The sequence below is a fragment of the Benincasa hispida genome, chromosome 5 (genome assembly GCF_009727055.1).
Source record: "Benincasa hispida cultivar B227 chromosome 5, ASM972705v1, whole genome shotgun sequence".
In the NCBI taxonomy this organism is placed as follows: domain Eukaryota; kingdom Viridiplantae; phylum Streptophyta; class Magnoliopsida; order Cucurbitales; family Cucurbitaceae; genus Benincasa; species Benincasa hispida.
The window spans coordinates 61,608,586-61,635,007 of NC_052353.1; the positions used below are offsets into that span (position 1 = coordinate 61,608,586).

At 37.8% G+C, this 26,422-nt stretch overlaps 1 protein-coding gene across 3 annotated transcripts; it reads right to left on the reverse strand.

The window, feature by feature from the left end:
* Positions 1-399: 399 nt before the first annotated feature.
* On the reverse strand, positions 400-12,326 carry LOC120077473. 3 transcript variants are annotated; one of them, XM_039031352.1, is made up of 17 exons: positions 11,911-12,324; positions 11,201-11,399; positions 10,216-10,521; positions 10,035-10,124; positions 9,010-9,492; positions 8,783-8,890; positions 6,263-6,393; positions 6,046-6,178; positions 5,219-5,564; positions 4,658-5,139; positions 4,375-4,554; positions 4,138-4,296; positions 3,808-3,882; positions 3,345-3,528; positions 2,724-2,872; positions 1,367-1,579; positions 400-1,098 (listed from the first exon to the last, which is right to left on the reverse strand). In XM_039031352.1, exons 1-17 carry the CDS (start codon positions 12,123-12,125, stop codon positions 466-468), a joined length of 4,086 nt encoding a protein of 1,361 aa, XP_038887280.1. In that variant the 5' UTR covers positions 12,126-12,324; the 3' UTR covers positions 400-465. The 3 variants fall into 3 exon arrangements, with proteins under 3 accessions (XP_038887280.1, XP_038887281.1, XP_038887282.1); XM_039031354.1 differs by lacking the exons at positions 400-1,098; positions 1,367-1,579 and adding an exon at positions 1,625-2,483 and having other exon boundaries at positions 11,911-12,326; XM_039031353.1 differs by lacking the exons at positions 11,201-11,399; positions 11,911-12,324 and having other exon boundaries at positions 10,035-10,117; positions 10,216-10,355.
* Positions 12,327-26,422: the final 14,096 nt, after the last annotated feature.

Genomic DNA, 26,422 nt, shown 5'->3' on the forward strand with positions numbered 1-26,422 from the left:
CTTTATTGAGTTCTCTCTAAAACAAATCAAGTTAGGTTGCATCTCTTTAAGAGACGCATAACTCACAATCTTAATTGACATTCGTATTAAGATTATGGTTGGTTGCATCTCTACTAGCATGGCTTGTCTTTTAGTATTTGGATCATCAAGAAATGTAACCTTATATTTGTTACATTTTTCAAGGAGATGAAATCCAATAAAGAGGATAAAAATAATATATTTGCAAATTGTTTAAAAATTGCTACCGATTTTACTTTGTTTTCTTCCCAGGAGCTCTGAGGATATGGAGCATTCAAGCTTTAATTATTATAAAGTTTGGGTGTAAAAGATATGCTATCACATGAAAGAATATAGAAAAAATAATCAAGGTAAAATCTCAAGATCTTAGAAACAAGAAAAGAAATAAAGTAAATATACTCATATACCCCTGTGTTATAAATACTTGGAATCGTATTAACAATCGTATTAACACGTAAAAATGTTGGATTGCAATTTCTTAAATACAATTTCTACAGACGATACTTCTATGTCAAAACCAAAACTTTGACCCCCATAAAGCACATAAAGATACCCTTTCGGAGATAAAGGCGATGGAAGAAGTCGAGATACCTCGGGAAATTCTGATGTGGGCGGTGAAGGCATGTCCTTCTTCATGGAGTAGTATACATCAGCGACGAGAAGCCAAATAAGGTCGGGATCCATAGATGCAAGACCTCCAAGCGCATTCAAAGATGCTTCCCTAAGCCCCACAACACCAGTAAAGGCTACACCTGCTACTATGCCACTGACCTTCTTCAGAACTACTTCCAATGCCGATGCACTTCTTCTGTTTCTAGATAGATCAGCAATCATATTGAGCAGTGCGACCTGAACTTTCAAATTGGAACTTTCAGCAACCGAGTCCTCTGATGATATAGATGCTTTTCGATAGGGAAGTTGTAGTACTGCCTTCTCTTCTCTCATGTTTTGTTTCCTTAGAAATGGAGTAGTCAGAAGCTTCCAAAAATGAGATCCATCTGTGTGGAAACGTCGTGTGAAGAAATCTCCTCCACAGATTTGTACTGAACTGCTTATCACATTTAAACATCTTCGTGCAGCCTGCGAAAGTTGCATTGATTACTATTTCCAGATCAATAAACATTAAATATGAAAGGAGGCAGCAGGCCAGCAGCATAATCTAAAATTAACTAGATTTATTTGTTGTTTGTTCGAGTTTATGTAGGTCAGAGGCAATTTGAACAAAAAGACAACTAAAATCCTAAAAATCGTCATCCTGAGTTGCATGAATTAAGAAATACAACAATTGCTCGAGTAAAAACTAGATCAAACACTGGGGAAAAAGACATGTGGACAGATGATAACTCACCACTGGATTTTTGTTCTGAATGCAAGCAACCAAAAAGGGCCATATTTTATTCATAGCGGGAAGCAACCTATTCTCATCCGACCCCTCAGAAGTATCCAAAGTGTCCAGAAGTCGATAAAAGGAATGTGAGTGCAATGTTTCCTCAATTGCTTCCTTGATATCATTCTCGTGCTTATAGGCTTCTTCGACTTTTGCCAATGCAACAACGCCATACTATGCAAACAATTTATTGAAATGATTTTTTTCATTATAATCAAATTTAAGCCAAAAAAAAAAAAAAAAAAAAAAAAAAAAAATCAGTCTAGCAAGATTTCATGCGTTAGGTGAATTCAATCACCAAAAAAGGGTTGAGGTGAAGAGGAATCGTTATATAGCATCGAAGTGATATGAGAGAGACAGAAGCCACAACATAAACTCAGAAATTCATAATGATGATTAGATCAAAACATTTTGTGCCCATTATATACCCTAAACTCTAAACCCTATAAAAATAAAAATGATGGTGATGATGATTACACAAAACATGATCGTGTAAAATTCGCACTGAGGACGTGAAATAATTCTTGGCAACATTCTCAGACAGAAAATGGCCATGAAAAGATCTCTCACTAACAAGCGAATCCAGTTCTTAGCTCGAAGCCTCGAATATAGACAATCTTGGGAAAATGTACGAGATATTGTGAAATTGAGGAGCACAACGGGAACACGGATATGAAGAAAATATAATATAATATAATAATATATTTATATAATAAATGTAGGAGATGTTCTTCTTCATTTTTTATCTTTCTAATCTTCTGACTCTTCTGATCTTTATATAATCAATCTTCTCGTGATTTTTCATCTCACTTGTTACAAAAAATTTGAATGAAAAAAGGAAGAGAAAGGAAGACAGGCGCTCGCCTTCATGTATGATGAAGGCGCAGCAAGGTGACAAAAGGCGCAACCAGGCTGTAGGTGCTCGCCCTAGCTGTCTGTAAGGCGCAATGGCTCAAGGTCGCCTCGCCTCTCGTCTTAGGCGTGCGCCTTGGGTCGCCTCGAAAACATTGACCGTGACACAGAGCACCTAGACTGTAATTAGATTCCCTCCAAACTTCAACGTGTGTGAACAGAGAACCTGGAAGGTATACAATGTGCATAAGCTAAATAACTGCTACATTTCCTAGAATAGTTAGATCAACATGGCTTGTAGTAAATTTCTGTACTGCCTTTTTATCTCTCATTTCAGGTAGCTGAGTATGAAGTGTTTAATCAAGCCCTTAAGATTGGGGAAAAAAAAAGCACCCTATTAGGCTTTACAAGTAGTAATGCAACAGGATCGAGACATGGGTCGACTTTATCTACCAAAGAGGCATACCTCGACAATATCCAAGGCCACCAAGCATGTTGCTTGATTCTGTGAAGCTAGGAGAGGTATAGCAGTCACAATGCACGAACCAGCAATTGATCCAACTGTTCGTCTATATCTTCTGGAATCATTGAACTTGAACAAAATATTTTCCCACTCTACAAACAATAAATTAACCTTTAAATAGTTCTGTTTGATTCAGCCTAACATTTCATAGTACTTCAATATTAGAAACATCTTATATAATCTAGATTAAGTTTGTCCTCCTATGACATTGCACAATGACAACTTTGCCATGTTGATTAATTCATTCTCTTAATATCCAGCACTGTTTCCCTTGCAAGAACAGAGGAATTGAATGGAGCATACTATTACATCTAGATTGCCAGGAAGAACACCAGCTCTGTGCCTTGCGAGTTCATCCAATTCCTTCATTCACAGTTGATAATTTAATTTCGTTTAACAGTTAAACATTTAATACTCAGCATGTTACAGTTTAGAACTAAAAGCCTCAACTTTATATCACCAAGATCAGAGGTTCAACATTTCAAGGCCGATCTAATATCAAAATCTATGAGGCAAACTTATGTCATCATCATAATATGGAACTACTTAACCAAGAAGAATCACCTGATTCCAGTGAAGATATATTTATGTCATCATCATAACAGGATCTTGATACTCCTCCAAGTTTGAATTCTGCCTGCTTTCCTTCATTAGAGATTAAAGACTTGACATGATTAATATATGATGCTGCTTTACTAGGCAGGGAATTAGATTCATGCTTTGATACTCTGGCAATCTCTGCTACTGCCTGGAGAAAAAAAATTTCATAATAATATAAAAACATGAACAGTTTGGTTTTACCTCACAAAAAATCCTCAAATTGACGAGAGACAAATTAGGAGATCCTCCCCCCACCCAAAGGAGTCCAAAAACTCACCAAAGAGCTCAATGAGCAAAGATATTCAAAGAACGATCATAATACCTAAAATCTTACAGCAATGCAAAGGACCAGATACCTTTCAACAGACAGTCATATTAATTATTGTAAACCTTAATACAAAGTGGATATGCATAATTCAGAAGTAACCTTTAAGAAGGGACCAGTTAGATTGGGGTGCTGATGTCTTCCAAGAATCTCAAGTTCCGATGATACTGTATGCATCTGCAATAGTTCAGTGCATCAGACTTCCAACCCATTCAGACCGAGTCAAAGACAAGTAGATAACCACACGTCCACACATATAAGAAATGTATAAAATTTTCGTTCTAAGCGGCCATCAAGAATGTAAAAATGGAAAACTATGACCACAGAGCCATATGCATTCTTTCTGTACAGATCACAGGCGCTCCCTCAATTAGTAAGCCCATAAAATCCTGTATAATGAATTAGGTTGTTAAAGGATGTTAATTGGCATACAGGTTCTTCCAACAGAGGCAAAATCTCATGAGCTATTCCAATATAGGAAAGGATAGCAGCAAGAACATTTGGCACATGCGGATTGAGATCCAAATGACGTAACTGCCTACATATTGAATCAATCACATAATCTGCATTTTCCAAAACCAAGTTTCGAACCTGCAAAAAGATCATATTTGCAACTGATCATAAAAAGACTCGAGAACCATAGTAAAATATGTGTTCACATTATCTTACCGTTGGGTAACCAGATGAAGAAGAAAGAACATGTAAGACAGCATCGGAGGTGCTTCTAACTTCCACATTTGAGGAAATAAGATTCTCAAGCAGCAAATAAAGTGATGAATGAAGAAATCCAGAAGAAGAAAAATCTTTTCCAAGGCACATACTAAAAATACCTATTCCTTCAATTATAACCTGTTCAAGAGAAGAAGTTGCAGTTTAAATAGAGTGTCAAATCACCATATGGCCAAGAAAAACATCCACAACTATGCATATAGGTTTTGAATTTTGAGCTTACCTGATGCAGCATAGCAGTGTCTCTGAAGAAATGTAAGCTAATGTCTTCTTCACCAACAGGATGCATCGGGGAAGATTTATGTTGTATAGGAAGGTCCCATATCTCAGGAGATAGGTATTCATGCAAGATTCTACCAATACAATCAATTAACTGTGATCTAACTTTTTCCAGGGAAATTTTCCATCTAGCTTCATTGGCTGGGGCACATTCATAGTCATTGGTAACCTTCCTGTGCATTCTTGCTCTCTGAAACGTACTTGAGAAGTAATCTACTGAATATTCTGAAACACCAAATATCATCTCATTCAGAATACATACAGCAGTGCTTGCCTGGCGCACTAACAGTCCTGAACCAGTCCTCCTGTACCAATCTTCCCAGTTTTCTTCACTGTATTCTTTCTTACGAAGCTCAGAAACCAGTTTTTGCAAGTTTCCCAATGGGATATCAATGGTAACCGACAAACTACCTTCACCTTTGCTATCTGGTAATAAGAAAGCATATGCGATAAGGACAAAACACAAGAATAGAAGAGCTAAATAATCAAAGGAATGGTTTCAAACCTGATGCCACAGACAAACCAACAAGTCGGAGAACTCCTCCAAGAGCTTCATAAAGTTTCTGACTGCCAACACCATTAAACCATGGGGGCATGCGAGGAAGCACATGATCACATTGCTGTATACCTTTCTCCTGAACCATTGTGAGCTCTGAAACTGCAGGTGAGGCAGTATTCATGATGGAAAGGCAATCACTGATGAAATTAGTTCCAACTTTTAACTCAGTAAGAGAGTGCAGATATCCTAGAGATGATGGCCTTGCTGAAAGAAATTTTCCAATAGAACTGGCGTAAACTGAATTTTGATTTAGACAAACAGCAAATACATCTAGAAAGCGAACTGCAGTTACCTATACATTCAACAACCAATACAAAATTAATATGGTATTAACGACATAAAAACCAGTGAATGAGAGATTAAAGAGCAAAAGGACAAAAAATCCAGGGGAATAACCAAAATATAAAATCATGCAGTGCCAAGATTAAATATCAATAGCAGAATTTGACAGGGCGAGGTAAAAAATAGCTATGAACTCACTGTCTCCCTATTTTCAGACATTGCTCATTATTAACCCAAAGTGAAATTAGACAGGAAAAAGATCTTCATAGTTATGATCCAAAAACATGCAATCAACCATGCGAAGTATCTTCATATTTTGAAACTATGGTTGAAGCCACAGAATTTAAAGACATTATCAAATAAATTTTCAAGCAATAATGCAGCGTCATACTTGATAATTCATCTACATCTGTGTGTTATAGATTGAACATGATGTAATAAAGTAAATGTAAATAATCATGTCTGTTAAAACATCAGAGAGAAGCTCATACTGGAGAGTGGATAAAATGATCTATAATGAGCTGAGGCCCAGAATAATATCCCACTACAAGTAACTGTCGTGCATGTGATAGAGCAAACTTCTCATCACTTCCAAGAACCACATTTGGAAGCTTTTCAACCAACCTAGATTTAATGGGGGAGAAGTTAGCTTTACAATATGTCCAAGAAACTCTAGTAATCTGTAGCTTTATATATCAAGATAAGAACCTCACAAAAATTTTGGCAATCTCATGCTGCAATTCATGGTTTCCAGTTATCCAGAATAAATATTCAAGGAACTCCTGTGCAGTGAATGAAACATCCTCAGATTCATCAATAGCCAAAGCACACAGGCACTCCTGCATCGACAGACAGGATATGTTATAAATTAAACATTGTAAGCAAGTTTAAAAATTTTTCACAACGTATAAAATGATCAAGATCCACAACCAAGTATAACATTTTCTAGTTGAATCAATAGACTGCATGGGTACGCATAAAAAATTTGCTAACAATATCCAGCATATTCCTTGAGTATGTTGCATTTCAAGCAGCTCCAAGATCACATAATCGTATGTTCATCGAGGAATTAAATATGCGTTTGAACACATAATGAGGACGTTCCCAAAGCTATTAGATTATAGACATAAACATGATATCTTTTACAACAGAAGAATAAAGAAAAGAAGTGATGATCTTTTCTCCCATTAGTTTCTAATCGATAGCCTCCACTCAATTGAAAGTTGTAAAATGAGGATAGATCCAGGTTAACAAAAATAGGCCAGGAAAACTGAAACAAGAGAAACCTAAATTCCGATATCACGTCACGTCATATCGATGTCGTCAAATATGGAAAATCTTAAAATAACCTATTACTGTCCATAGTCGTCAGAACCAATCTTAAAGCTACCATGTCTTTGAAGATCCTAACAGGGAGAGGAAAATGTATTTTTTTTTTAAGACAACAATATTCTTGAAACACAGGACTTTTTTCTGTTTGCTTCCCTTTCATCTTCCATGATAAAAGAGTTTCATAATGTTGCTTCCTTTTTATCTTTGGAAATTGGGAATCTTTTTAGTAACCGCCTGAGGCTGGACCACCAAGTCTTCTTTCTGTGAACTTGTGTTTATATGATTGCAAGAAAAAAAATACGTAAAACCTAGTATCACTTTAATATTTGAAACCCAATAAATAAATAATTGATTGCATTGCATTCAATAAGAAGAGCATGAAGTTCAAATTATTGAAAAACAATCAATTTCAGTTTTGAGGCAAAGAACTATCAATCTTGCTTATAGCCATTTTAATCCAGCATTGGTCAACCTTCGAGGTCTTGCCCTTTAATTGAAACCCAAGGGAAGGGATCGCACTTGGTTAGAGGGGAGATTATCGAGAGACCAATCGACAAGAGCGGTCTAGAGATTGGGAATCTAAGGTTATGTAACAAAGCCTTGTTGACCAAATGGTTGTGCCGTTTCTCCTCGGAGCACAACTCCTTTTAACATAGGATCATTGTTAATTTGTTAGTAGACATGGCTCCCATCCTTTGAATGGTTGACAGTGGGGTTTAAAGGTACTCACCAAAGCTTGTGGAAGGATATTTCAATGGAGCTCCCTTGGTGGGGGAAGGGAGGTATACATATTTTTGGAAAAATAATAGGGTGGGGAGAGATCTCTTTATGCCTTATTTCCTAGACTTGATCATTTGTCTTCCCTCAAAAACCACTTTGTTGTTGACTTCCTTGTGTGGTATGGGAGCTCGTGTTCTTTTTCTTTCGAGATTCGTCACTCTATTTTCAATAGGGAAGTGACGAATGTGGCTTCTTTTCTTTTGCTCAAGGGCCACTCTTTTTAGGCGTGGGAAAAGGGATGTGAGGGTTTGGAGCCCCAATCCTTTCAAGGGGTTTCGTGCAAGTCTTTTTTCATAGCCTGGTTAATCCCTCTCCCTTAGTAGAGTCGGTTTTTTCGGTTCTTTGGAGGATTAAGACCCCTAGGAAAGTGAGGTCCTTTACTTGGAGTGTTTTACATGGTCGTGCTAACACGATGGACCAGCTTGTGAGGAAGTTGCCCTCGCTAGTTGGTCCTTTCTATTGTATGCTTTGTCAGAAGACGAAGGAAGATCTCAATCATATTCTCTGGTATTGTGAGTCTGCAAGTTCCGTTTGGGACTTATTCTTTCAAACATTTGGCATATTGTATGCTTGTAGTTGTCACAGGAACACTAGTATTATGATCGAGGAGCTCCTTTTCAATCTGCCTCATGGGGAGAAGGGTCGCTTTTTATGGTTTGCAGGTGTTTGTTGGATCTTATAGGTTTTGTAGGTGGAAAGGAACCCTAGTGAATTTTAGTCAAGACTTTGATTTCAAAGACCTTTTGTAACAAACTATTCTATAGGCATTTTTTTTACATAGTTGGAGTCCCTTTTGTAAAAGGTCTCTTTTTTATGTGTTTGGTTTTTTATATGCCCTTCTATTCTTTCATCTTGAGAAAAGTCGTCTTTTTTAATAAATAAATAAATAATTTTTTTCAATAAAATGAAACTCTTACATTTTCATTTCACTTTTCACTCACTTCACTCTAGGTTTTCAGGTCCCACATATATGAAAAAGAATTTTATATGATAAATTTAAAAAATGCAACAAATTTAACAAAATATAACCAATACTTTAAATACATCAACAAGAGACATCTGACTCCCTAAATAAATTGATAACAAAAGTAGGTAGTGGCAGTTCCTTTTGCTCACCAAAAGCATCAATCTACTCTTCGTTAGTGTACAGCTGCACCTTGACAGTAGTCCTTTTATGGCAGCCAGGATGCCCAGTCTAACCTTTTTTACCAGATGCGTACAAATCTAACAAGCACCAAGAGAAGTTAGTTCGGCAAACACATCAGCAGTTATAAGAGCTATAAAAGATATTTGTCATGTATTGAAGTATTGAAGGATTCGATACATAATATTCAAGAACTTACAGATGGAAATGTTGCACTTAATAGTTTATCCACACGTGTTGAAGTTTCTGCAACCCATTCCTTCGTACGATCCACATGAAAAGATTTGTTCCCCTTGAGATAGTCAGCACTCATCTTCTCCTTTGAACCAGATTCATAAGTAGTTTTCTTCACCACCTCAGAAGATGAAGATTCTTCTACCTCTATACTCCCACCTCGGACTTTATCAGGCAATTGACGGAGTTCCTCAAGAATATATTGTGCCTTTTTACCCTTCTCCATAATAATTTCAGATTCAAAATCCATAAACATAACAAGGCTAGATTTATTAGCATCATCCTCGAGGACTATCATTAGATATTCAGCCAAGCCCCTAATTGCTTGGTTTGTGGCTTCTGTATTCCCAGCAGCCCCACTTAACGATGTTTTAGAGGTCCGCAAAACTTTAGAAAATTGACTGACAACACCAGGCAAGAAGAAGGCCAATGCATCAGCTGTTCCAACCTGCAAAAGAATAGGATTGATAATCTAAACCAATCGAACATCCATCTTCAAGATTATTATTTACTACCACGGAAATAATATGGAGAATTCTTTGAGTATCAAAACAGGGAACTTCCCTCTTCGAGCAAATAAATAAAAAAGTGACTGGGGATTACAGGTTTTCAATAATGTTGATTTTTGGCCTAAAATATATACATGTACGCTAAAGTAAATCAGCTATGAGGCTCCACACGCACATAGAATAACCTCAGCAATTCGTTATTGATAAATTATTGCTTTAACTTGAACCAGGTTTTCCATGTGTAAGATACATCAAACAATATAAGATCGGTAGGGATGACTTTATCCTCATTTCTTATTTTAAGCAGTCCAATCAAGAGGTAGAGCCTCTCAAATCTTTATCTCAGGAAGAAGACTCAGTCTCTGTGGGTGAAGATCATGCTACATATGACCTAAAACCCATATACCTCCAATCAAGAATTTACTCTAAGTCATGACAGGTAGCCCATTTGTACATAGTTAATCAAAAGTTAAATATTTACCTTTGCTACAAGTACACGAAGGGTCATAAAGGCTTCAATACGAAGTTTGGAACTTCCATGATGTCCTCGTGCAGCCTCAATATCTGCAGCCTTTTCACAGACTCATGAACAAATAGAAAGATTTGGGCAAAATAAATGCTAGAAAACAATGGAAAATCATTGAAAGCATGCTTTTTCATACTCTGAGAAGAAGTGACAGCCAGTGTCCAACAGCAGCTGAAGCAGTTTCACTCCGGAGAAATTCAAGCAAGCATTCATTTGGCTTCGACTCTTCTGAACGCAAATCAAGATGACCTTGAAATTCTCTGTTTTCTGCAAGTGCTGGAGAACAAGATATTTGTTTACACGAGCATGCATCATCTGAGCACGGGTATAAATTCATAAAGATTGCCTTGAAACACTTGATAACTCCTTCACGGAATTCTTCTGATGCCTCAAGGGGAGATAACAGAGCTCCACATGTTAACTTTTTCAGCACTACAACCATCTGCATTATCACATCATCATAATTAGGCCAAATAACTAATTCAGAAAATGGATATATTAAAAGTCTTTAAAGGCCATTCACAGAATGACAGAATACAGCACAAATAGGCCAATGAACCTATATTTCTTTTATTTACTTTGTCTGCATCAGAAAATTTATATCTTTTGAGGACAATGGCTATAAACATTTAACACAACCCTGAGTTAAATGCAAGGGATCTAAGAGATAAATGAGAACCTAATTACCTTATCACACTCATTTGTGTCATAAGTCAACTATATCCAATAATAAATCAACTCACCTTATCAAGCACATTCATGTCATAAGTCAACTACGCTCGTAAATAATAAATCTCAACCCCAGCACGATGAAAAATAACATAAGATTATATCAAGAAGATATTAGATACTATAGTTCCAGGGGCATATTTTGGAGGAAGAATACGTAAATTGAAATGCAATAAACATCAAATCTCCACAAGAGCTGTTTCACAAAAATTATTCTCGTGAGTATAAATATATTTAATTGAGTTTAGTTGATTGAAACTAATTAGTGTCGCAAGCAACAAGCATCACTCTAAGAACAGCTCCTTACACTACAAGGATAATAAACATTTAAGAAATAAAAGGAAATGAATGAGGCACATCTCAAGTCTAATGGTATTTTCAAATTAGACCACCTGCTCCACAGATCCTAAATGGCACTTCTTCAGAAGTTCTTCAAGACACTGAAGCACACCTTCTGCCACACCGTCACTCACTCTATGAGGCAGACCATGAGTAACAGACATCATAATGGTATCTCCAGAATCAACCTTCTGCTGAGATCTATCCACAACAGCTGCATCCAATAGCAGCAGTAGCGGGAACAGTGCATAACTGAAAATAGAAAAAAACTAAACTATCAGGTAGGGTTGCATGAAGATTCAAACGGACTAAAATTACAAGTAGTCAACAAAAGTAGATAATCTTTTTATTTCATGCTTTTAATTTCCAGCGCATGTATAAAGAGATGGTAAAGTTTTGAGAACTCGCTTCATTACCCAAAAAATATTTAAATGGATAAAAAAAACTTATAGACATCATATCGATTATCTTCTTAGCCCAGTTTTCCAATGCCCTTCCAAGATTTTTCCAAATTTTCCATGAAGTTGATTGATAAGCAATGGAACCTGTCAATTACGATTACGGTTCAAAGGCTAAAATATATTCTTCGTCCCTGAACTATAACTATATTTTCAAGTAAGTTCTTGAATGAATTGTGGTGGAATGCTTAATTGTGTGAATGCTGAGAGTTCGAATGGAACACGCAATTAGATCAACATATAAAACGAACGTGCAGTTAAAGAAATATAACATATAGAATTTCCACAAGATAAGATAAGCTTACTCAAAGCAAGGTTGCAGAGAAGTGGTGGGTGTTTTTCGAAGCAACTTGAACATTGAATGTATTGAGGAAGAATGTTTCTTGGGCTGTTGGAGAAGCTGTAGCAGCTCCAAGCAATATGGTTTGAGCTCTGCAAACACTCCACTTCTCTGAAATCCTTCATTTGATTCTTCCAGTTTTTCTTCCTCGCTTAAAGAATTTGTATAAGCTATCTCCATCTTCAACAGCACGGGAGAAGAAGAAGAAAAACCGTGAAACCCAAACAAACAAAACAGTTATATTAGAAACTGAAATGAAGCAAGCGATCAGTTGCAGAACGTAATAAGAATTCGTTTGAAGGTGAAGAGGTAGATGTCGTAAAACATCTCCAGAGAGCACGAGAAGACCCGCTAAACTGTACGATGGTTCCCTTTTTGTTTCTTTCCTTCCTTCCCCATCATCCATCGTACGGTGATGCCGAACTAGGAATCTTGGGCTGGGCTAAAGATGATAGCGATGCCCCGTAATCTTGCTACGGCCCAATCATTCCCTTCGGACCTTTTTCATCGATTGGATGATGAAGTGTGATCCATCAATTAAGTTTATGGATTTTTACTTTGTCCATATATTTTCATAAATATTTTTTTTCAAAAAGGTGTTATTTTTGGACAATTTTACTTTTTCTATATTTATTTATATTCGTTATATATATATATATATCTTATTTTCGAAGCTACTTTAGTGATAGAGAGAGAAAATACATTTATTATAAAGAGAGAAAATGTATTTAATATAGTTTTTCTCATTTATCTATTAGAGAGAGAAAATGTATTTATTTTAATTTTTTCTATTTTCCAATTTGAAAAAAAAATGCATATATCAATTTAATATAGTTTTTCTTATTTATCAATTGGAGAGAGATGCATTTATTTTATTTTTTTTTCTATTTTTCAATTTGGAAAAAAAAAGTATTTAATGAAATTTTATTTTCGATTTACGTTGGTTTTCACACATCAATTTATTGGTTTATTTTTTACGGATTAATGATTATTTTAAATATACTTTGGAACATTTTGACGGATTTATGATTATTTTAAATATACCTTAGAATATTTTGTTTGGTATTTGAAAATATTCTAACAAATATATGAAATATACTACAGTTTATAAATTAGAGATTGACTCAATGCTCGACATAAATTACAGTATAAACCAATATATGAAATATACCACAATATATAAATCTTCATAAATTTCATTTACACCACAATATATATATATATATCATAATACAATAAGTCTAAATAAAAAAAACACTTGTTTATATCAAATAAACAAATACATCTCTTTTCTCCTTATCGATGATAGACTGCATTGTTGATAGATTTTATGAGCTGGTCCAAAATTTACTATTCTTGTAAATATATTTACATTATGCTATATCTTATGTTTGCAATTGCTCTTAAACTTAAGGGGTTTCTACATAAAAGACCTAAATAAAAAAACACTCGTTTACTACCAACGCATAGTTCCTTCAACTCTACCTTCTAACACTCTTCCTTACGTTCTTTGAAGAGGATTTGGCTTGTGAATAGAAGAGACATCTTGTGGTGGTATTTATAGGCCAAAGGAAATGTTCCTTTTCATCTTTACCAAGCCTCCAATGCAAGACACCTCCTACTCTTAAAGTGTTTGCACCATGTTTTGCCACCACCTACTCCCTTAACATTCACCTACTCTCATGCCACACACCTGCTTGAGTTGTCCTCCTCATACATAAGACTTCCTTTGCATGAATATTTATTCGTCCAGCTTCTACTAACTCAAGTCTAACCATCTCTCGGTACAACCATTTGTCCGAATGAGCTCATCAACCATGCGTAATGCAAGCCTCAGCACCACTCCATCGTGCAGTTTTTGCATCTATCACTGAACTCCAACGCCCCATCGTGTAGCTCAATCGTTTAGTAAATGATCTCGCTCTAAACAATATCATGCATAACCCATCACTTAGTTGCCGCACCCATTGTGTACCTCCATCATTTAGCACCGATGCCCTATCGTTTAATGCATCTGCTCATCGCTTAACGTCATTGCCCAGCATTCGCGTCTATCACCCAATGCCCATTGTTTAGTATTATGCCTATCGTGCAGCACTGACACCCATCGTCTAGCGCCCACGCCCATCGCGTAGCACCATCGTGTAGTCTATTGCTTAGCGTTTGCGCATCGCTTAATGCTTAACGTTATCGTTTAGTGCCATCGTTTAACGCTATTGTCCAGCTTCTACGCTTATCGTCTAGGGCTTACACAGAGCGTGTAGTGTCATCGCTTATTGTGTAGCTCTATCGTTTAGCGCCGCTCGAAGCTACAGGATCGTCTAGTGCATCGCTGAGCTCCGTACATTTGCTATACGATTGCCTACCTTATAGCTATATGATTGCCTACCTCGCTGCTTATTTGCTACACGATCGCCTACCTCATCGTGTAGCATCGCTCATTTGCTACACGATCGCCTACCTCATCGTGTAGTTTCGCTCATTTGCTACACGATCGCCTACCTCATCGTGTAGTTTCGCTCATTTGCTACCCGATCGTCTGCTTAGTGCCTTGTGCTCAACATCTCGCTCTCTCCGCTCTTGCTCACGCATGAGCAACTTGGCAATATCTCTTGCCAATGCCTCGGCCAATCATGCGTCCGACTTTACAAATGCATGGTTGCCTTTCTACTCATCTTATGCGTTAATGTTTCCTAACACTCAATGCATGGTTCCTTTTTTACTTTACACTTAGTCAAATTTCACTAGTTAAGACTTAACTTCAAAACTACTCAATGAAAATCTATTCAACACTTAGAAATTTCCTTCTCTTCAACATAGGATTTAACTTTCACTTAGTTAATCCCCTTAATTACCTGCTTAAGTAGGGAAATTGAGATCCGGGTTTCACATTTACTTTCCCCTTAAGGAAATTTCGTCCTCAAAATTTACTTGAACTAACTCTGGTTTAAGGTTTCACAACAGCCACTGTTGTAAACTCTTATAACCTTGTCTATTACCATGCTTCTACTGCACTACGCTGATATTAACTTCTTAGTTTGTCAACGATACCTCTTCTAGCCATCTTTTAACTAATCGTTAAACCCAACTATCTACAAAATAACTTTTTTTTCTCAAACTCTAAATGAGAATAACTTTAAATTCATACTTACCTTCATTGGTAGATCTTCAGGTAGCGTTGTAAGTTCTAGCTCCGGTTGCCTACTAGGTCATGCTATTTCCGTTATTCCTCTTAGTCGCACTTTGACTAATTCTTAGGTTTCTTTTTAAACCTTTACTCTACCACACTTCCCTCTGGTTTTACTAAACTCAAACCTCAGGTTTTCTAAACTTAATCTTTTGGTTTTCAAGAAACTTATACTTTGATACCAAACTGGTATCAACTAATTCTTCAACTTTCCCATAAACTTATGTTATGATACCAAGCTATCACACCCTGCCCTAAGCATGCCTCCTAAACCCAAGGAGAGGCATGAGGGACCGCAGATACCACCCTTTCGTGATACCTACTGACCATATGAACCTCTTTACTCTCAGTAAACTTTTAAGTCAAGGAGTTAAACAACTACTGATTGAGTAGACCCATTTTATTACAACAATGTAATATTTATACAGCTCCATGAATTAACTATAATGTTTAGACTAACAACTCTAAAAACCCCGAAAGTGTGAGAGTGGCTTGTGACAAATCTTGACCTTAGCAGCACTCTGGAACTCCTCACCTTTCACTACCTGTGAAGAAAAACATGAAAGAAAAGAATGAGCCACAAAGCTCAGTGAGTGGTAACAACTTCTAGAGTCTATTTCAACTCATAAATAACAAGCATATCAAAATATATGAGGTTAATACTCAACCTCCGCTTTGAATGAGTCTGGTCTCAACTTCTATCTACACGCACGATAGATAGTTAACTGTTATTAATTATAAATGCTTACTCACTTACTTTCCCCTTTGTTCCCTATATACACATAACTCCCCGCTCATGGGCTCAAAAGCTAGGCCCGCCAGCCCTCTGACCATCCCATATGAGGTTCCTCCCACAGGCTTAGGAACTAGACCTCTCAGTCCTCTGACCATTCCGTGAGGTTCCACTTTGAGCTCATGAACTAGGCCTATTGACCCCCTGACCATCCCGATCATATATTCTCATTCTTATACTAGATACCCATTCATAACATAAGCATATACAATTTACTCTAAAAGATATGCTTAAGACTTAAAGGAAAATATCACTCACCTTGGTAAGGTAGGAACCTTTCTTTCTAGAAGTTCCTTGATCACCTCGGGCTCCCTTTTGAACCCTAAGATCTAGCTTCAACTTAAAGCTCAGATTACTCATAATTATAACCCTTATCTCGAGATACTTCCTTCTACAAACATTCTCTAGAATGTCTCAAGAAGTTTACCTTAAAATATTAGCTCAGACCTTGATGCATTGTAAATTGTGATGCGATTATGGTATGAGTTTGCGGTGATGTGTTATGCATTGCACATGCAAGTTTTTTTTTTAATAAAACCCAAGTATAAGCCTCACTAGTTTCCTGGTAAGTCCAGGGTCGAACATAGGGACTACTGAGTGAATATGCGACAGTAAATTTTGATTCCCTTGCGGTGGCAAAAACAAATAAGTTGGATGGTGTTTTGTTTAAGAAAATTTCCTATTCGACGGAGTTCAAATAAAGAGTTGATGAAATCGAGAATTACAACGAGTATCGATGAATAGATTGAGAAGGGGTTTAGCTAACACTTCCTAAGATTGCGTACAAGTTATGCGATCATGCTACACACAAGCAACAACATGTCATCTCTCAATACAAATGCCATAATTCCTATTTTTATGACGTATGCGATGTATACGAAAATGTCGATAGGACTTATATCTAAGCCTCTATTCTTGTCTATGCGATGATGAATGACGCATACATACACAAGGTGACCGCATACTATCATATCCTATTTCTAAGGTGCATGCGATGCGTTAATAGCAATAGAATTATGTCTAAGCTTTTATCTCTTGCTTATGCGGTTCTAATCTGATTCTCTCAAGCCTAGATTCTAATTTGACTCTCTCAAGTCTAGATTTTATCTTTAGACTACTCTCTCAAGTATCTCTAAAGGGTGAATGACACAAACATATGACAAGATGATCGCATAAAATGTAAATCTTAGGTCATGCTAGCTAAGTACTTCTCAACCCATTCAGAAATTTAGCTACTCATGCGAAATGTGGAGAGATTGAACATAAGTTGAAATGAGATTTCCATTTTCTATAAATAAAATGCTGAATACAGAATAACAATGGAATGTAGAGATAAGAAGCCTGGTAGCAATGTCTTGCTTCCCATGGCCTTTTACACTGTCTTTTTCACTCCAAGTCTGTTCAAATGAATATTCTTGCTTTCACAAGTGTTGGCCATCTCTCCCTTTGTAGTGCTTCCCGGAAGTCTCTCGAGCTGTCCGAGAATGATCTCTCGGCTTCTTCGTCTCTTAGCTTATCTCTGTCCTCTAAATCTAAGTATGAATATGAACAGACTAACGAATCTCTATCTTGTATCTCTATATATGGCGATCTGGCGATTCTTGTTACAATGGTGGCCTTCGGTATTTATAGAGCTCAAAGTGAAGCAGCCTTTCTCTCTAATGATTGCAATGATGGCCGGTCATTAAATCTCCTACTCTAATGCGCCGATTAATGGTCATCGAAAGTTGAGTGTACTTGCTACAGTGTGGCGTTAATGGCTTGTCAACTAAATTCGGATTCAACTATCATTAGCTTTCCGTCCCATCGTGATTTATTATGTTGTCACCTTGATGCGCAGTCTTTATGCGGCCACCTTCTTGAGCAACTTCTCACGATCGCATATGATCGCATGACTTTGCAATCGCAATCTTTCAAGTGCGCGGTCGTCTAATTCCTTGGATCGCAATTTTACTTGCGCCAACGCATTTTTCCTGCACAAAATAAGTAAATTAGCTACTTTTATGCGATGGGCGCATGTGACCACAATTTTCTCAGTTTAACACTTTTGGACATGATATTGTTTATTTTTACCGTCACATTCTCTCATTGTTTTACTTAATTGTGCTATAATAACGTGCATTTCTACTCGTTATCAGAACTCCTCGTGGTTTGGCTGGAATCTTCCAAACATCAAGACTGGCCCAAGCTTACCCGACAGCTCGATCCTTATGTCTTTTCCTCACTCTTCAGCTAGATTCCTTGGAGCTTCTTCTCTGGCAACCCTACCTTGAAAACTAGACTCTCAGAGCTTTCAGATGGCTTTGAAATCACTCCAAACGCACAAGTATTCTGGGAGAAATCCTCATCCTAAGTTGATACTACTTCCAGACTTCACTGTCCGACAACATCTCCTCCTCTTGGAACTTCACTATCAACGCATGGTCTTACTACCAATGCATAGTCCCTTCAACTCTACCTTCTAATACTCTTCCTTATGTTCTTTGAAGAGGATTTGGCTTGTGAATGGAAGAGACATCTTGTGGTGGTATTTATAGGCCAAAGAAAATGATTATTCTCATATTTACCAAGTCTTCAATGCAAAACACCTCCTACTCTTGAAGTGTTTACACCATGTTTTGCCACCACCTACTCCCTTGACATTCACCTACTCTCATGCCACACACTTACTTGATTTGTCCTCCTCATGCATAAGACTTCCTTTGCATGAATATTTATTCGTCCAGCTTCTACTAACTGAAGTCTAACCATCTCTCGGTATAACCATTTGTCCGAGTGAGCTTATCAACCTTGCGTAATGCAATCCTCAACATCGATCCATTGTGCAGTCCCTGCATTTATCGGTTAGCTCCAACGCCTCATCGTGTAGCTCAATCGTTTAGTAAACGATCTCGCTCTGAACGATCTCGTGCATAGCCCATCGCTTAGCTGTCATGCCCATTGTGTACCTCCATCGTTTAGCACCGACGTCCTATCATTTAATGCATTCGCTCATCACTTAGCGTCATCGCCCAGCGTTTGCGTCTATCGCCCAATGCCCATCGCTTAGTATTCTGCCTATCATGTAGCGTTGATGCCCATCGTTTAGTGCAGCACGACTATCGTTTAGTGCCCACACCCATCGCGTAGCAGTATCGTGTAGTCTATCGCTTAGCGCCCGCGCATCGCTTAACCTGTCTCTTATACACATCTAGATGTGTATAAGCATGTAGCGCTGCTCATTTGCTACACGATTGCCTACCTCATCGTGTAGTTCTGCTCATTTACTACACGATCGTCTGCTTAGTGCCTTGCATTCAACATCTCGCTCTCTCCGCTCTCACTCACGTATTCTCAACGCATGATCAACTTGGCAATGCCTCTTGCCAATGCCTCGGCCAATCATGCGTCCGACCTTACAAATGCATGGTTGCCTTTCTCCTCATCTTATGCGTTAATGTTTCCTAACACTCAATGCATGGTTCCTTTTTTACTTTACACTTAGCCAAATTTCACTAGTTAAGCCTTAACTCTAAAACTACTCAAGGAAAATCTATTCAACACTTAGAAATTTTCTTCTCTTCAACATAAGATTTAACTTTCACTTAGTTAATCCCCTTAATTACTTGCTTAAGTAGGAAAATTAAGATCTGAGTTTCACAAACGGTGTTGTTGCAGTGACAACATCAGTGATACAGAGCACTCCAAAAGATCAGACACATATTTTGCCTGAGATAAGTAATACCCATCAAAACATGATGAGACCTGAAGACCAAGAAAATAATTGAAAGGTCCTAGATCTTTCATCTCAAAGTGTTCTCCCAAATAGCGTTGTAAATAAGATATAACATGAGGATCATTACAAGTGATAATCATGTCATCCACATACAAAAGCAGAAGAACAACTCCATGCAAAGTCTTATGAGTAAAGAGAGCTGAATCATGAGCACTAGATATAAACCCAAGTTGGGTGACAGTGGCACTGAAGGTTGCAAACCGAGCATGAGGCGCTTGTTTTAGCCCATACAAAGCACGTCGAAGAAGACATACTTTATGAGATGGAGAATAAATACCAGGCGGTGGATTCATATAAACTTCTTCAGATGGAATGTCATTAAGGAAAGTATTCTTGACATCCATTTGAAGAAAAGGCCACTATTTAGCAGCGGGTATGGCTAACAAACTTCGAACAGATGTGGCAATGGGAGCAAACGTTTCCTCATAGTCGCAACCATACTCTTAAGAATACCCTTTGGCTACCAGACGAGCCTTATAACGTTCAATGGACCCATCAGAACAAGTCTTGATTTTATAAATCCACTTACACCTGATAGGCTTCTTGCCAGGAGGTAAGTCAATAAAATCCTAGGTATACGTTTTCTCCAAAGCCTGAAGTTCCTCATTCATCGCTTGCTGCTAAAGAGGGTTAATACAGGTTTTCTGACAAGAGGAAAGTTCAACCATAGACATGACAGTGGAAAAAAATAATAGTCTTTGAGATGATGAGGAGTTTTTCTTACCCGAATGGATTGGTGAACAAGTGTAGGTTTTGGTTTTGCATCAGGGGCAGATGGCAAATCCAGGAGCACATAAGTGGAAGAAGATGTATCAAGCTCAAAGACAGGAAAGGGCAAAGGTCAGGCAAAGGATCACATGTAATGAAAAGATCAGTAGAAGGATCAGTGAAGAACGAATGAAGGCTAGTAAGGAAAACATGAAAAGAAGATAGATTAGAGAACATACGATGTTCCTAAAACATGACATGACGAGAGATATGAAGCTTTATAGAAATAGGATCCCAACATCGGAACCCTTTATGCTCAGTTCCATAACTAAGAAAACAACATAGACGAGCTCGAGGTTCAAATTTTGTATGTTCATGAGGATGGAAAAGAATAAAACATGCACACACAAAGACTTTGAGATGAGAGTAAGAAGGAAAGCTACCATACAATCATTCAAAAGGAGACAGATTGTGAACAACTGTAAAAGGAAGATGATTGATGAAATAAACAGACATAAGAGCAGCCTCACCCCAAAACTTCTCAGGATAAGATGTAGAGAGAAGCTAAGCACGAATAGAATCCAAGATACAATGATATTTTCACTCAGCTAGACCATTTTATCGGGAAGTATAAAGGCACGAACATTGGACAAAAGTGCCCTGTTGGGTGAGGAAAGAAAGTAGGTGAGAGTCCTTATACTCCATTGCATTATCGGTGTGAAGAATTTTGATAGTGGGTGAAAACTGAGTGTGGACCATTTTGGCAAACTTAATGTAAATTTGAGGTAAGGAAGAGTGATATTTTAGAAAGTATATCCAGGTAGAGTAGGAGTAGTCATCAATAAGTAACACAAAATATTAAAAACCATTGATAGTAGGAGTAGGCACAGGGCCCCAAACATCATAATGAACCAGACCAACAGAGTACCAAATAATGAAGCAGAAGTAGAAAAAGAACTTAATTGCAAAACATTATTCAAACTACCAATAGAAATTAAATTACGAATCTTGTCAGAGGATGCATGACCAAGGCGCAGATGCCACTAAAATTTACTAGTATTAGTAACAGCAGTAGAAAAAGGTGAGAGAAGTGGTGGCTGAAAGAATGTGAGCTCAAATAATCTTCCCATCTTGCGACCCGTATCAATTGTCTAACCCGTCTGCGACTCTTGAACCTGACAACCATGAGAAGAAAAAGAAAACAACAAGTCTGAGGTTACACAACTGACCAACAGAAGCAATATTAAATGTTGGATTAGGGACATGGTAATGGAAGGAAGAGATTTAATAGGGGTAGAGGAAGACAACAGAGCAATATTTAAGGTCATATGGTTGCAACAAACCGAATCAAGAAGCCAAGATGTACCTAGTGTGACAGCAGGAGCATGTGAACTAGAAGATAACACTAGTTTGAGCAAATCCTGAAGGTCACTGATTTGGAGATTCAGAGGGTTGAAATACATCACATCAGTAGACATTGTTGCAACAACAATAGATGGAAGGCTAGACTTGGAAGAATTCTTTGACTTAGCGGTATAAATCGGGGGGGGGGGGGGAGAAGGGGGGGGAGGGGAGTTTTTGGTAAGGAAAAATATCGCAAATAATACCATGGTCTTTGCCTGGAATACTACACTCAATGATAGGGCAGTTTAAGCAACTTATGGAATCATGTGATTTGCAAATTTTTGTAAAAGGTGGAACTCAATGAGAAGAGCCGTGAATGGAATGGTTGAAGAATCTCAATGATAGAGAGGAGGGAATCAGCCCGTAGCCTTTTTTGTCCTCAAGAGGATGTCCTGAATTGCAAAGCACTCGATAGTGGAGGAGACATAAAGAAAGCATGCAAATAGTGGTGAGAGCTGAAGGATTCGATAACGGTTTTTCAATTAGATAAAAACCGAATAGCATGCATAAGAGGGGTTGAAAAATTACTAGACCTTATGTAAATCCACGCAATCTTCTCTCCCGTGAGCGTCTGATTCGAACACCGAACCAAACGATAAATCTTGCTATGGTGCTCGACAGTTGAAGAATCGACCATGGTTGGGACCATTCTTGCTAGTGAAGACAAGGGGAATTCGCCACATCTAAGAAAAGTGGAAAGTAAGTATGATTTGTTGGTGGAAAAGTGCAAGTGAAAAGTCACAGAGAAAGCATTAGTTTTTCAATTTCAAAAAACCAAACTTTAATGATAAATTACATTAAAATCCTATTTTGCATTCTTTCCACCTCAAATCTACTAGCATGTAATCTTTAGGTGTTAAGCTTTGGAAGTGCCATTCAAAAGTTCCTTATTATGTGGGAAAATCCAACAATTGGATTTTTCACTAACGAGTTTTAATATAAATAAAACAAACACTTTTATGAAAATAATTTCTAATTTAGAAAATAATTAAAATAAATTTAGATATCACATATTAAAATTATTTTTGACACCTAACTTGATTAATCATATTAATCAATGTTTTAAAAATCGCTTGCATGCTAATGTTCAATAATACCTAAAAAATAATTAATAAATAATTATTAATTGTAAAATTATATCTCATATAAAATAAAATTTTCTCTAAGGCCCGAATTTTAAACATTTCAATTCTTACTTCACTATTCTTCAATTTTTGTCGTAGTGAGCCTAGCAATGGAGACCCGATGATCCTATAGATCAATGGCTCCAATGATCGGACTAAGCCGGTAAACTCTTTAACTAGTTAATCAACATTCGTTAACTAATAGGATTGTTCACTAACAACTATAGTTGCACTCCCTCCATTTAATAGATATATTACTGTTTCGACATTTCTATATATCTATAAGTTGAGTCAACTTTCACTGGTTGTTCGTAATAACGATTGGTCATAATGTTTTACTCCGAGATTAACATCTTGCTCCTTATAGTCCCACTCAATGCCTCTACTGAACAATTTGGTTTGTGATTCAATCACTTAAACCCGATCATTCTCTAGGCCAATTGAGAGGTTGGGGCCCCCTTGTTCAAGCCTCGGAGTCAATACTTAAGGGAACAACATCTCTATTATCCCTAAAAGCGGGTAGGAGTGCATTCTGTCTTGCACCCTATGTCTCCAACTATTTTCCCTGTCTTACCCCTGAAATGAGAGGCTTATTGAGCCGGGGCTGTTAAGCCAACCTTCACCCATGCAAATCTAAGGATAATCTCGAATAAACAGGAGTTCATAGTTAGCTCAGAATTAAGGTCAAGTTACCTAGGTCATCACTTTGAAATAGTCAGTCTTAAATAGTAAACAATGTTATAAAGTAAGCGTGACTTAATTCTTGGTCCGATCTTATGTAAACTCATTACATAGGATGCTCCCGCTCCTCATGTTAATACATAGGATATTTGAAACTGTTTTGCAAAATTAATTGGTTAAATTGTGGTTTAACAAAATCTAATTAAAATTTTGTTCGTATTTTCAGCAACAAGTTTTTCAAAAGGGCCACAGCCACATTAGCTTTGCTTAGCGCTAAAAAATTAACTGGCGATAACTTTTCAACATGGAAACACATGATCACAACGATTCTTATCATCGAGGATCTCATGTTTGCCCTTACAGAGGTCTGCCCTCCTATTTTAGCTCCCAATGCCACTCGAAATGTTCGGGAAGCGTACGAGCAATGGACACGGACGAATGAGAAGGCCCGAGCCTATATCTTGGCAAGTCTTTCTGAAGTCTTGGCCAAAAAACATAAGCCCATGGTCTCAGCGCGTGAGATAATGGAATCCATACGGGGAATGTTTAGACAACCGTTTGAATAGCTTATGCATGAGGCTCTTAAGTATATATTCAACTCCAAAATGGAAGAAGGCACCTCTGTTCATGAACATGTGCTTAACATAATGGTCCACTTCAATGTGGCAGAGTTGAATGGGTCTACCATCGATGAGAGCAGCCAGGTTAGCATAATCCTACATTCTTTACCGAAGAGCTTCCTGCACTTTGTTAGTAATGTGATTTTTAACAAAGTGAAATATAACCTTACAACTCTCCTCAACGAGTTATAGACCTACCAATCTTTACTGCAAAGTAAGGAGAGGAAGAAGGGTTAGGAAAATTTTGCTTCATCCTCCAGGACGTTTCATAGAGGTTCGACCTCAGGAACGAAGTTTGCACCTTCTAGTTCTAACTCTGCAAAGAGGAAGAAGAAGAAGGGTGGTAAGGGAAAAGGGAAGACGCCTGCTAACCCGCCGTCTGTCGCCCCAAGAAGGCATCCATCACCGATTGAAAAAGAAAAGTGTTTCCACTGCAACTAAGATGGACACTAGAAGAGGAACTGTCCTTGCTGGCTAAAGGATAGAAAGGCCGCTAAGGCTAAGACTAAGGCAGATAAAGGTAAATACGATTTACTTGTACTTAAAACTTGTTTAGTAGAGAATGATGATTCTGCCTAGATAATTGATTCGGGCGCCACTAATTATATTTGTTCTTCTTTTCAGGGGATTAGGACTTGGTAATAGCTGGAGGCTGATGAGATGACTATGCGAGTAGGCACCGGACACGTCGTCTCAGCTGTGGCAGTGGGAGGGCTCCAGTTAGCTTTATAGAATAGGTTTCTAGTTTTGAATGATGTATATATTGTTCCTAAACTTAAGAGGAACCTCATTTCTGTAAAGTGCTTGCTATAATGTAAATACACTGTTTCTTTCAATGTGGATAAAGCGTTTATTCATGGTGTTAATATTTGTACAGCTTATCTAGAAAGTAATTTTATGTGCTAAGGTCATTAGCCATTAATTCCCTCTATAATACAGAATTGTTTAAAACTGCCATAACTAAAACAAAACATCAACATATTTCTCTAAAAGAAAATGCCCATCTTTGGCATCTTCGTTTAGGGCACATTAATCTCAATAGGATTGAGAGATTGGTGAAGAATGGACTTCTAAGTGAGTTAGAAGAAATTTTTTTACCAGTGTGCGAATCTTACCTTGAGGGTAAGATGCTAGACGACCTTTTACTGGGAAAGGTTATCGAGCCAAAGAGCCTCTTGAGTTAGTACATTCTGACATTTGTGGTTCTATGAATGTGTGAGCTCGAGGTGGCTATGAGTATTTTATCAGTTTTACTGATGATTACTTTAGGTATGTGTATGTTTATCTTATGCAACGGAAGTCTAAATCCTTTGAAAAGTTCAAAGAGTTCAAGGCTGAAGTTGAAAATGCATTGGATAGATTGATTAAAACACTTCGATCGGATCGAGGTGGAGAGTTTTTGGATTCAACATTCCAGGACTATTTGATAGAATATGGAATCGTTTCCCAACTCTTGGCGCCGGGTACACCTAAGCAGAATGGTGTAGCGGAGAGGAGAAATAGAACCTTGTTGGACATGGTTCGTTCGATGATGAGTTACGCTTCCTTATGAGACTCGTTTTGGGTTTTGCAGTGGAGACTGCGGTATACATACTCAACTGTGTTCCCTCTAAGAGTGTTGCGAGAACACCTCTAGAGTTGTGGAACGGGCATAAAGCCAGTTTACGTCGCTTTTGCATTTGGGGTTGCCTTTCACACGTGCTTGAGGTAAATCCCAAGAAGTTGAAACCACGGTCAAGGTTATGCCTCTTTGTAGGCTACCTCAAAGGTACACGATGGGTTTTTTTTTTATGATCCATCGAAAAATAGGGTGTTTGTATCCACGGATGCTACTTTCCTAGAGGTGGATCATATAAGGGAGCACAGTCCATGAAGTAAAGTCGTGTTGCGTGAGCTTTCCAATGAAACTACTGAAACTTCAACAAGAATTGTTGAAGAGCCTGCTACATCAACAAGAATTGTTGATAGAAGTTCATCTAGTAGGTCGGTTCCACCTCAAGAGTTGAGGGAACCTCAACGAGTGGGAGGGTTATGAACCCACTTGTTCGCTATCTGGGTTTCACGAAAATCCTTGCTATGGTAGCAGATAGTGACGTTGAGGATCCGTTGTCTTATCAGAAGGAAATGGAGGATGTTGACCGGGATGAATGGGTCAAAGTCATGGATCTCGAGATGGAGTTGATGT